General features: G+C 41.2%; 1 protein-coding gene across 4 annotated transcripts; it reads left to right on the top strand.

Moving 5' to 3' along the window:
- Positions 1-6,630: 6,630 nt before the first annotated feature.
- si:cabz01068815.1 (solute carrier family 51 subunit beta) lies at positions 6,631-11,302 on the top strand. Of its 4 annotated transcripts, XM_038702071.1 has the most exons (7): positions 6,631-6,843; positions 8,045-8,183; positions 8,513-8,554; positions 8,636-9,019; positions 9,130-9,252; positions 10,465-10,555; positions 10,669-11,302. In XM_038702071.1, the coding sequence occupies exons 2-7, from the start codon at positions 8,153-8,155 to the stop codon at positions 10,988-10,990; spliced, it is 993 nt and encodes a 330-aa protein (XP_038557999.1). In that variant the 5' UTR covers positions 6,631-6,843; positions 8,045-8,152; the 3' UTR covers positions 10,991-11,302. The 4 variants fall into 4 exon arrangements, with proteins under 4 accessions (XP_038557999.1, XP_038558001.1, XP_038558003.1 ...); XM_038702073.1 differs by lacking the exon at positions 8,045-8,183 and having other exon boundaries at positions 6,637-6,843; XM_038702075.1 differs by lacking the exon at positions 6,631-6,843 and having other exon boundaries at positions 8,063-8,205.
- The last annotated feature ends 2,070 nt before the right edge of the window (positions 11,303-13,372 follow it).

Below are 13,372 nucleotides of genomic sequence, written 5' to 3'. Positions count from 1 at the left end.
GTTTGGTAGGGGGTCATATACTCATTTTTCCTCATCAGATGGTTATCAATTTTTATAAATTCATATGATGTGATTTTCTGGAATTTTCTTTGGGATTCTGTCTTTCACTGTTAGAATGTACATATGATTAAAATTGTAGATTGTTGCATTCTTTGTAAGTGGGCAAACCTGCAAAATCAGCAAGGGGTCAAATACTTATTTCCCCCACTGTACGTACATTTCAAATTGATTGTTATTTATAAAGGGAAATTGGCCTAAAACGTGTGTGCTGTTTTATAAATCAGAATATTTTGGTGCGTACGCACTTCCTGTGTTTTGTACGTACAGTTTTGTAAATGAGACCCCAGAGCCTTCAGAATCTCATCCACACCTGACTCTCTGCCTCAGCAACTTCCCAATGTCTTCAGTTTCCCCCTCTCCACAGTGGGAACCTATCCCAGTCAGCAGTTGTCCCCTACTAAGCACACCCTGAGCCAAGTCTTTTCAGTCATGCAAAGCAAAAACATGAGGTGGCACCTCGCAGATAGACATACAGCTGCAGACACTACATCACATTTACACACTGAGCCTAAGTGCTCAAACAGAAACTACTATTCACACACATCCACAAGCAGGGGCAATTCAGGGATCAGTATCTTGCCCACACTTCAACATGCAGCTTGGAGGGATTGAACCTCAGAGCTTCCGATTAGTAGGCAACCCACTTTACCTTCTGAGCCACAGCTGCTCCAGATCAGATGCTACAACCGCATATTGGATCATCTATCTTTGGCCTAAAGCTTGATTTATACTCCTGCGTAGGGTCTACGTGCGTAGCTACGCCGTAGGCTGCGCACATAGCAAGGAATTTATACTTGTGCGTCCATGTGTCCGCTACAGCGTCCACTATCTTGACTTTTGCTGGCCGAGCAGGCTAACTTCCGGTTTAGCCCTCTGGGGTAAAATTGTAAACGTGCGGCTGGTGTAGACTTTTCAAATGTTATCGACCGAATTGATCACATTCTGAGAGTGAAACGAGTCATTTCGCTCGGGTTGTGACGGTCAAATATATTGATCCACCGTGTTACAGCCGCTGTTAGCTAGTAAAAGTTACTACAAAGCACGGGCACTTCCTGTCGGCTCAGAGGCATTGCGAGGCTACCCAGCCGACCAATCACAGAGCTTACAGTCCGCGTCGACTCTATGTTTAGTTACATTTTTGAGGAGGTGCACATCAGGCTACGGCGTAGGTGACGGCATAGGGTAGGGGGCTACGCAGAAGCTATGCTGTCGATTTGACGGAGAAGTATAAATTGCACTTAAGGTGTTCTGATACCAAGTACACTTATGAACCACTATATGCTTGAACATGGTGTTTGTGACCGATCCATGAACAGCACAGAAGTCAAATCACAAAGCACCACTCAAGTTCCGATCGGGCAGGCCATTCCCATCAGCCGACTACAGGTTCTTCTTTTCTGGTTGGGGAATGATTCTATTGTCTTAGTGAACACCACATCATCAACACATTCGACGATGTACAATGTCACTGATGCGGTGTATTCCTCAAGATTGATGTAGTTCTATTGGTTGGCAGTCTGTCTGAACATATGCCAGTTTGTGCACTCAACACAGTCCTGTGCAAGCTAGCCCCATCTGTCCACACTTGTTGGTTTGACCCTTTTAATCAGCTGGGTGTGGCAGGAGAAGCAGAGAAATGTGGTGTGATAGACCAAAATGGAGGGTTTTGTAGCTGCCACGAATCTTCACATAAACATGGGCCAAGGTATTGCATTCCCTAGTGGGCTGTGTAGTAACGGATTACATGTAACAGTGTTATGTAATCAGGATACACAAAATAGCAACTGTATTCTGTTACAGTACAGGTTAATTTTGTAAAATCAGGGATTACACATAGAGATTACTTTTACGCAGACTCCCAGGAAACTTAACAATCACTTGGCCTCAGGTAAAGACGCCAACAATGGTTGTTGGGTGGCTCTAACGACCATAAGAACTGTTGTGACAACAGCCAGGAGCACTAACGAACCAGCGGTATTGATGATATAGGCAAACAGCCCCACAAAGGTTAAATAGTTGAGTTTCCCTACCAGTCAGTCTCTTTCAGATGAGGGACAAAACGTCTTCTAGTAACTTCAATCAAGTCCAGTTACTCTTGATTTTACCCTCTTTGGATACCATCCGATTGTTTTTGTCATGTGATAGCTGATGACAGTGTCTGTAGTGCATTTTTTACATTTGCATCCAGAGGAATGTAATGTGGTCAAGATTGTCTACCCACTCTTACTGTGTTTGAGCACCAAGGATCCTTGATGTTAACATAGAGTCTTGTGATCTGTCAGAGAGGAACACTCTCTGCCAATCAAGTGCAATAGCTTGATCTGGCATGTTGTGGTGCAGTTAGGTCTCAGTAAAGATGAAGGCACAGCAGTTTCTGGTTTCACGTTGCTGAGTTCGCCTAAGCCTTAGGTCACAAAGGCAAACATCTCATCACACAAAACATACACGCAGACATATACAGTTCAAAATGTGTATGAACATGTTTAAACAACACCCTCACATTCAGTCCCCAGTCACTCTTCTCCTCTCCCAACACCCTGACCTAAGAAATGTCTCACCTTTCTGCAGCTCACACTGAGGTGGTAGATTAGAATGACTACTGCCACAATCCCACTGTTCAAACACACAAAAGCACACACTTTGTTCTTAACAAATAAAAACTAGGGCGAAAATTGAAAATATGGAAATGTGGAGTAAGACGATTTTCTAGAACAGGTAGAAAGGTATTGTTTTGACAGAGGTATACAGAATGAAATAAACACATAATCTAAAGTAGCAGGTAGATTAATAGCAAACAGAAATATGGGTTTCTGTTTCTGTTTCTGTGAAGAATAAATAATACATAAAGAACAGAGTGATACAAAGCTTTGGGCTGCATTATTGGAGGGCTGCAGAAATTAGCCCCCAGAAACAGATCATAGACAGTATACAGACAGCTTGATTACAGTCAGAAGCCCCATAGCCAATCCGGCTATGGGGCTTCTGACTGTAATCAAGCTGTTGCCAACAAGCAACTCCACTAGCAGAAAGTCTGAGGTAAAAAGCTAACATATGCATATAGCTAAATAGCGTTTATTTTGGCTTTTTGCTTGTGAAGTTCTTAGCAACCTCACTGTTAAAAAGTCAGAGAAATAAATGATAGGCAATCTAGTAACATAAACCTATCACATGTTCCCCAGGCTTTTAACCAGCTAATTGTAATTTATTATATCTGTAATGTGTACATATTAAAGTGATTTCACACTGTGTTCACCTTTTTAAGCGTTTTGAGTAGGTATATTTAGAATTTTATGAGTTTGTTGTAGTAGTAGTAGTAGTAGTAGTTAAAAAACATAAGGGTCAGTGCTCGTAAAGTACTTTTATACACTGAACAAAATTATAAACGCAACACTTGTTTTTGCCCCCATTCATCATGAGCTGAACTCAAAGATCTCTATTTACACAAAAGGCCTATTTCTCTCAAATACTGTTCACAAATCTTTCAAAATTTGTGTTAGTGAGCACTTCTCCTTTGCTGAAATAATCAATCCACCTCACACGTGTGGCATATCAAGATGCTGATCAGACATGGGGATTGCACAGGTGTGCCTAATGCGGCATTCAGACCAACCGTGAATTTTCCAATCGTGATGCTTTCCTCACTTGTGTTCACACACAACGCGAGAAGGCGATTTTAACACGATAACATGAATAAACACAACTTGCCATTACTACAGCTGTATGAACCCAAAGTAAACATTTTGCTGTGAGTAAATAGCAATAAACGGATTAAACTGATGCCGAAATAATTGAAACATGATGCAGATTTGTTAAACATGTGAATTCATGCTTTGTCAGGTCTGTCAGCAAGACAGCAGGACAACAACTTCTAAAATGTTTGTTTTCTGAATGGAGTTTGGATCAATCAGGGCTAATCTATGCTAACTTGGTCACAGTAAAGTAAAGTAAAGTAAAGTAAAGTAAAGTAAATGATAGCTGGAATAAAGTTACAGACATGTTTTCTGAACTCACCAGGTAGTTCAACTTCCTCGCTTTCTTTTCTCCAAGTAATGTCCAGTTTCGTTAACAACAACAGTGGAACCGGATGTGCATGAAGGCTAGCTGCTGACAAGCTCCAGTGAAGGTAAGCCGGCCCCGCCCCCTTCGCGTCGCTTCGCGCCGCCCGACAGGAAATCGCGGCTCTACTTTGTATGTAAACTGACCGCCCCAAACGCTCGCTTCGCTTTTGGTCTGACAGCACCATTAGGCTGGCCACAATAAAAGGCCACTCAAAAATGCAGTTCCATCACACAGCACAATGCCACAGATGTCGCAAGTTTTGAGGGAGCATGCAATTGTTTTTTTTGTGGTCTTACTGTCACACATTGTTGGCCTATGTTTATTATTGTCATAGCTGTGTATTCAATTCTGACAATATACTAGACTGCAGAGTTGTGATAGAGAGAGACTGAGTGCATGTGCCTGTGGTTGGCGGGCCCCTGAGTGGTGTGGCGCCCGCTGCGGTAGTCGTCTCTTATTTTTCTGCATTGAAAGTGGAAACCCTAGTGTTTACCATAGACCGTATAAAGGTGTCTACCTTTACTCAAGCTCTGGAGATTTTCAGGACAGGGGGGACCCAGCAGGGAATGATGGCGGGGTGTGGTGCCCGATAGCTCCGTGTTTTCTGTTTCATGGAAACTTTGTGCTGAAAGTAATCCCTCTGAGTACTTCCCGATTTTTCAAAACGGACCTGTAATCTGAGTACGTCTTTATTTTCTGTACTGTAATGAAATACAGTTACTTTTTTTTGTATCTTGATTACGTAACGCCGTTACATGTAATCCGTTACCCCACAACCCTGCAGACGAACAGCTTTGATCATTACAAGCATAATAATCTCTATTGCTGCTTAAATGTAGTTATTCAATACATCTTCATTCTCAAATAATCTGACATTCACAATTCTGTCCTCCTCACACACATCTGATTCTGCGCTTATGAATCCTTTCTTTGAGCTATCAAAGGTTGACTTGCAGACTGGCTAGCGCTCAGAATATCTATTGCACTCGCTCAACTCTTTTGTGGTCAGTGCAACATATACTTCCATGCTGCCGAACCAGATGGCAGTGGGGTGAACAGACCATCATTAAATATTTGCAGAGCTGATTTATTGAATATTTGAAATCCTGCATTGTTTACTTCCATGTTTACTTGCAAGCAGTCTTCTTCTGTCTCTGTTGGTGCATTGCTTCGTTATGTGGTACATTCCAGCAGAATGTAGGATGGCCTTCTCTTTATGGAAGAAGAGAGCATTGCTTGTTCCTGCTAATGTCTAAGGTCATTTTACTACTACGTGCCGAGGGCGGGGGGGCGATAACCCTCTGCTAAAGATAACAAGCTGTCAGTAGTTGCCATGTCAGCTTTTGACTAACGTGAATGTCACATGATTTGGTAAAACAAAGATGTATTTAATTCCAAAAGCTAAATGATCAAAATTGTTCTTGGACAAGGACACACCTTTAAAAGAGATTTGTCATGTAATTAGGCAGTGTTGTGTATGTCATTGAATGTGCTAATTATTCACTCTTTTATTCAGCTTTTTCCTTTCATTTGTCCCACATCTGTATAGATGATGAACACATTTTATTGGTACACACTACATTTTACCCTTCCATGAAGATTATCCAAGGGCAGAGTGCAGAGTACCTGCATTTTTTAGGTATTACTGTTTGTGAGAGCTATGGAATTTTCTTGGGGTAAAATAATTACGCTAAAAGGATATAAAAATGAAATCACTACAACCTTTCTATAGGTCACACAGTTTGCCTTTGCTGACTCTGAACCAAATTCGGTACCCATCGATTATCGTATCGGTGCGCATTGATTTATACTTTTTTTATATTTTTACTTTGTTAATGAATCCTTTTACAAGACAAATGAAGGCCGTTGTGTTAGAACGATTCTTGTAAACATTGTGATGGGAAGCATTTTAATCTGATCTTTTTACTGTTAATAAATGCAGCGACAGTCAATGTAAAATCGCCAGACTTCATCATGCAGTAAGTCAAAGTGTCCAGCAGAGGGAGTAGGAACAATGATCACTGTGTTGGTTAACAGCTGGACGTTTGAAGTGTAAAGAAAAGGGTATAAATACAGAACATGTTTATGCATTTATTGTGATCTGCGTAGCATACCAGTCTTACTTGTTAATTGTAACAGTCACAGGTTCTCATATTTAGAATAACTGGCTCCAAACAACAGATAGAAATATGTCCTCTTTCTTGCAGTGACACAGAGGTTATTTACCTCTCCACACCTCTGCTATAAAAATAAAAACTTTAACAACCAAAAGTAACAGCACTCTCAGTGTGTGTTTGTGTGGGTGTTTGACCAGTGAGTCATGTAATCTCCCAAACAGAAAAGACAAGGTTACTGCGAGGCTGTCTAAACAGTAACCAAGCAACAAGGTCAAAGGACTGAACTTTGTTTCAATGGCTCTGCAGTTCCTGTATATTTAATATCACATGTAGATGGTACAAATATATGAAACATCTGAACAACTCACAGAGGACACTAAACAACTTCCTTTCAGACTGTCCTTGATAAATAAGCACATAATGTCATATCCAGTATAATCTCTCTGCTTATGATGGCAATTCAGTGTAAGTGCAGAGTAATGAAAAGATCTGCAGGCTCCTCCCTGTGAACTTTGGAAAGCTTTTGGGTTTTCTTTCATCTTTCTGACTGCTGAACTCTTAGACTTTCCCTCCTTCTCATCTCAGCCAGAGACGGAGCATCATAGAAGTGAGTATAAGTCACTAACTCTATTAATAGTGGTCCTAATTTCAGGGCATGTGGTATCTTGCGACATGATTCGACACAGTAAAGCATTGTACAGTATTCTGCTAGCATGGTGGAGTGCAATATGTTACAGAATGGATTGATGTGTGTTATATGGTATAGCAATAGAATGGTTTAATTGAAGGGAAAGATTTATTATTTTGCTTATCCTTTCTGTCCTCACCAGTGAATATCACAAACAGTTCCAGAGCAAGTAATGCAGACTTAAGAGAGAGGCATAGAGAGGCATACTGTACTTGATGTGGAACTGAAGAATTCTGAATAAATACCTCCACTTTTATGAATTTCATGAATACAAGGTCATTTGCATACATATTTGCACACGTACAAATCTTATTCAGATATACACATTCTTGTGCACATTCCCAGATCTAAGTAAACAGTTTCAAATATTCCAACACACATTTGAAGAAACTACAATACTGGCCCCACAAAATTCAAACATTTATGTTTCCTTTGTGGTCTTCGGTTTAAACACATTCATGTGCGTTATAATAGTGTTATTTATTTTATATTCTAAAATATTAAATCTGCTTATCAGAGGTCAAAATTGCAGATAAGGTAAAATACAGTAGGCTACAATACTGAGGGTTTGTGAACTAAAAGCTCATCACTGTGAGAGTGAGCAGAACACAGTGATCTGTTCAGCTCAGCGATGTACTCTGCAGCAAGGCCGTGAAGTCATTTAAAATCAAGATAAAATGAAATTTGCCTTTTTAACCCTTGTATCCCTGATTTTATTACCCACCTATTTAACAATATGCCAAAAAGAAAATCAATGTCAAATTTGTATTGTTATATCAAAAAAACAATCGTGTTTTCCTCCAGTAAAACAAAATATGACTTGTGCTTAATAAGCTTGAACCTATCAACCAATAACATCATGACGGCCACCCATCAATTACTCTTAAACTTTCAGCGGCACAGAAATAAGATTCATTAGTTAGTTAGTTAGCAGTGGTGCGTCTTTAGGTGTTCGCCCCCTCAAACCATTGTTTCTGAGGACTGGGTCTCATTGATTACTGTACAAAAACACAACTTAATAACTTCATGGACTGATTTTGGTGAAACTGGATCATATTTTATGGAGAAAATATTTTCTGTTTTTTCCCTCTGATGTCCTTTGGCTGCTCTGCCTCTACAGCTGCCATTAGCTAGTAGGCTCTGCCGTGCAGATGGCGTTCCTTTAGCTAAGTTCACTCCCCAGACTGGGACTGTTGGAGCTTTGGACTACTGGGAGGAGGAGATTTTCATGCCTGGGGTGGCACAAGAACCTAAGTGGGGTGAGGGAGCAACGGAACTGAGGTCAGCCGCTTCCCTGTGACCACAGACTGAGCAGGACTGAACACTGTGACTCGCATTTATTTTGCCCTGACTTTGGCCTTAGGCTACATAGAGGCTACTGCTCTACCCTTTTTGTTGTTGTTTTTTTTCTGCTGACTTCAAGAAACTGGATATATTTTAGAGAAAATCATGTGTGAAGCAACTGGTATAATACAGACGGCATCATGTCACTCACAGTAAAAATAACCTCACTTTCCTCAAATCACTGCTTTTTATGAAAAGGTTGAAATTGCTGTGATTTCTAACAACAATACTCCATCCTCTTTAGATATGTTGGGTGCCTGGATCTCACTGTTTCCCCTCCTGTTAGGTGAGTTATTATCCAGGTAAGTTAACTGATTTCTATATTAACAGCATTTAATTTAAACCTGACCTGACATAACACCTGCAGGGGCGAGGGCATTCATGATCCACAACACCCAGTGCAGCCTTTGTCTGGAGGATTCGGCAGCTACAGGTGAAGTCCTGCTGAAGAAGTGCAACCTGGACTCAGAGTCTCAGCAGTGGATCTGGATCGATCATGGCATGCTGATGTGTGTCACATCATCCAGATGTTTGTCTGCCCTGCAGAGAGAGCCAGTCCAGACCCGGGCCTGCCAGGGGCCTGAAGTGAACGATGCAGCGTTAGTGTGGGACTGTGACAGGGACAGACTTATCAGCAGGAACACGTCACTGCTGCTGTCAATAAATGGCCAGCGTGTCATTCTCACACATGACAGCAAACACTCAAAGTGGAGATCTCTGGATGAGGGGGACATCTGCCAGGAAAAACTCAGTAAGTCAACGAGGATTACAGGAACAGAACAGGTGACTCAGGCTGGCAGGCACTGCATTTAAATTTGATTTCTATATTCCATTAATATTGTGTGCTTGTTCTTACTCCAGGATCCAGAAGGGCGTCTGATGACCCAGAAGAATTTGAGGCTGCAGAGGAGCAGACTGGCGAGCTGAGGACCATGACGGAGGAAGAGAGAGAGTACCTCCGCTGGTACTATCGCACAGAGGACCGTAGGTGGTGGTGCTGCTGCTGCTCCTAAAGCGCTTCATCCACATAAAAATGTAGTGTGTCAGAAATCCCTCTCATCACTCCAGACCAATCCAAATGCTGCAGCTTCTGCAGGATCTCAGCTGGTGCTAATAAAAAAGAGCACTGAATGCCTGGTAGCAACCTGCCAGACAGGAAGCGTCACTTGGTGGTTTCAGACTCACGATACATTTCTGACCTGTCAGTTTCCAGTGAGGCTGAGCGCTCAGCACTCATCTCAGATCCTCAGAAAGACCACTGAAGTCTGGATCTTGTTGGTAATACATGGATAAGTCTGGATGTTTCAGTTCTTTAAGGTTCTGGAGCTGTTTAAAACAATTCTGATAAATCATAAATCTCACCTTTGTGTCGCTTGTCCAACTAAGATTTGTGCGGCTTCTTCTTCACCTCATTGCTGTACTGTTTTTTTTTCTACCAACACTGGATTAGTTAAAGGGATAGTATGGGATTTTTCAAATGGCGCCCACCAAAAAAATGTTTTTTATATCAGTTCCAGTGTACGCTATATTTAGAATATTTTCAGCGCTTTACCTTACCGTCAAACAGCCATTTCCCTTGGAACTACATTTTCTCAACTATAAAACTTTCGTATTCCAATGCATCAGCGTAACTTGGACACATACTGTATAATGCCGCCAGAGATCAGCTGTCAGTCCCTTTTCATTTAGGTGGCTTAAATATGTTTTTCTGCTGACCCTGTCCACAGTGGTACATTGCTTAGCTTCCATGCCAGTACAAGTCTCTGCTTCTCCAAAATGCTGATTCTCTGACTTCCATCTATACTGCAGGTAATACACTGACTACCTTATACTTACTTAAAAAATCCTAAACTATCCCTTTAAGCCATGTTTGAAGAACAGACCCACAGCCTTTTCCGCCAAAGTAAAACATCCCCTGAAGATTCATAAAAATACTCTGCTTTAAATTATAATTGGTGCCCAGTACGTTTTTTACAGAACAAAGTTCGATTGCCTCATTACAGTTCTTAAAATTACATCTCCTCTTTCTCCTCAGGATCCTCCAAAACTTGATCATAAGCAGGATACTCGTACACATGTGCTACCTGTCTCTTGTAGCCTCTTGCTGTTGTTTTGTGTTATTTATTGTGAAACACTACATTAATATTATTATATGAGCTGCACGTTTACCAGAGTGTCGTCTTCTTCCGGTTGCAGCGACCACATGGAAGTTTGTGCTGCTGGGACTGGCCTTCGTCTGTCTTCTTATTGGTTTTCTGCTGCTGGGAATGGGAGCCATGGCCAGCAAGTATGACCTAAAGTTATACGACATTTTCATAGCAACACTTGTGGGGAAAATGTATAACATTGATATTTTTAAAGGCTGCTGAGAGACATAGTTTCTTGTCTTTTTTCATTCAGGAACAGAAAAAAGATTGCTAAGTACAAAGCAGCAGCTGCTAGGGCTCAGAAGAGCGAAGGTGAGGAGATGTTGGTCGTTTCACCACACAGAGACGACAGCAGCCGCAAATCATCACTGTTACGTGACATGCTGCTGCACGGAAACTTACCCTCCTCATCCAATGGGGAAGTGAGCGAGCTCAAAGCAGGAAACATCGTGCTCACATGGAAAGATGGCAACACCTCCAACCTGTACTCAGATCCTGCAGCAGAGGAGGAGAAACGGGAGGAGGTGTCAGCTGCTGAGCTGGAGGCTGATGAGGCAGTGAAGACGATGGAGTGACAAATTACAAGATTATGTTATATATATATAATTATATTAAGTGTGAATAATCTCGGCCTGTGACACAGTGCTTCACCCAAAGGATGTACAACTTTGATGGACTGCTAATACTATGAAGTTACAAAGCATTACATCCAAGTTCCAACAGATCAATCATTGAGAACTTAACGGCCCATTCGCTAAAATTAAAAACAATCCATTAGTTTGGGGCACAATGTTAACAGAATAATGTATGTGTAACAGTGATTTATGACATGAGGATGGGTAGTTTATTACTTTGGCTGAAAATAAAATACTTCTTCTTCTACATGATAAACTGTGTATTTACATGAAACTCAAAAAAACCCTCAAATTCTTGCTATCCATGATATATATGGTTTTTCACCTTATAAGAGACCAGAGTTTATGTTTGTCAAAGAAATAGTTTTGGTAAATGAATTTATTTGATTTCTGTTTAAGGGTTAGATTAGATTAGAAAATGCATATTGTTTGTATGTCTGTGTGGTTAATATAAAGCTAGAGCCTACAGGCAGTTAGCTTAGCTTCCCATAAAGACTAGAACCGGTTTAACAGCTAATCTGGCTCTGTCCAAAAGTTAAAAAATTCGGCTTCAAAACTATAGAGATTTTATATATATATATATATATATATATAACGTAATATTTTTAAATATTTACATAGAACTAGGTTTCCACCTGTTTCCAGTTTGTGTGGTAAGCTAATCTGTCACCTGGCTGAATGTGTTGGGCAGTAACGCGTTACTGTAATAATATTACGGTTTACAGTTCCTAATTCAAGTAATGATTAATACTTCAGCACAAGTCATGTTTTGTTTTACGCGAGGTAAACATGATTGTTTTTTTCAGTACAATACAAATTTGACACTGATTTTCTTTTTGGCATATCGTTAAATGAGTGGGAGTGACAGTAATATAGTAACGTAAGGCAGCTACTGCACTATGTAACACTGGAATCCTGGGCAGGATATGTATCAGGACAATGGCGTAATGTTTTACTGCACCATCACAACCCTGCAGCAAGCAAGCTAGAGGGAAGAAGCAAAAAGTATATAATGTACAATGTAATTCTTTGGGAAAAGCTAGCTCTGTATTCTCAGTATGGATATCATGGCAGAGGCTGCGAAGAGGCTGAAGAAGACATTTGAGGAAGAGAAAAGGAGAGAGTGACCGAGCAAGAGACAGGACAAGAGTAAATATCTGGCCGACTGGGCTGAAAGGATAGATGCCCAGCTGGGCTTCTTGATGTTTTAATAAATGTATTTGATGTAATTAATAAGCAATAACTTACCTACTAGCTGCTTGCTAATGTCTTGTGTTGTTGCACTTACTTGCTGTTTGCCTGTGTTAGAAAAGTTGTCGACTCGAGCAAAATCTGCCAGAGGTTTTACAGAGGTTTAGCTGCTGGCTATAAATCTCGAGTTGATGTTAGCAAACTTCCTGTATAACACACTTAGATATCAGTAACTTTACTGCAAGTGCTCCTGCACCAGTTGCTGTGTAGCTTTGTTGGCTACCCGAGTTTCAAGCAACATTATGCTGCTGCTGTTGGAGAAAAGAACCGGTGTAGCGCTGGAGACCGGCGACGTAACCAGGCTCAGCAGGTATAACGTTAGCTAAGTGCAGAGGTGAAGAGACCGAAGAGGACATTGACAGAGGAAGCTAAGAAGAGAAAAGAGTGACCAAGCAAGAGTTGGCGTTGGTGAGAGCTTTGTGAAATTAAAGGGTGAGAGACAGACGCCGAGCTGGCATTCTTTCAGTGTACACAGTTAGACTAGTAAATAATTTTGCTATGTTTTGTGCTGTTGCACTTGCTTGATGTGTCGCTGTGTTGGTGTAACGGAAGCCAGATGGCTGTGCAGTGAGTAAAGCTCATGGGTTTTAGCCTCCTTGTTAGCGTGTCCGCCTCCCATACCCAAGGTCGAGTCAGGACTGTGCAGTAGGGAGAACCCTTATATTAGAAGTTGACAACTTGTTAGTTTTTGAAGTAACATGATCATAACAAACGCACGTGTACAGCTGGCCTTATTAACAAGTCGCCAAATCTTACAGAATGTAAGCTGGAGCCTGTAGATGATTAGCTTGGCTTAACATAAAGACTGGAAGTACTATTCAAACGCAGGCCCACTGACAGCTGGAAAGGGGGGGTTCATGCTGTAACTGTTTCAAACCGCAGTCAGGGGCCTTTGGGTCCCCACTCTCACACTTACTAATTCTTTTATGTAACTTGTAACCCAATCAATGTGAACGGTTGTTCTTTCAATTTTAGTGATAATTTCAAGTAATAATACAAATACATGTGTGTCCGGGCTTGTTCCAGGGAGCAGACTCATCAAACGCTGTATTGCAATCAGGGCTTGACATT

The sequence above is a fragment of the Micropterus salmoides genome, unplaced genomic scaffold, assembly GCF_014851395.1.
Source record: "Micropterus salmoides isolate LMB-PRFRI ecotype aquatic unplaced genomic scaffold, ASM1485139v1 Ms_hic_scaffold_6, whole genome shotgun sequence".
Classification (NCBI taxonomy): domain Eukaryota; kingdom Metazoa; phylum Chordata; class Actinopteri; order Centrarchiformes; family Centrarchidae; genus Micropterus; species Micropterus salmoides.
Note: the sequence above shows the minus strand (reverse complement) of the source record. Positions and strands in the feature narration are given on the sequence as shown.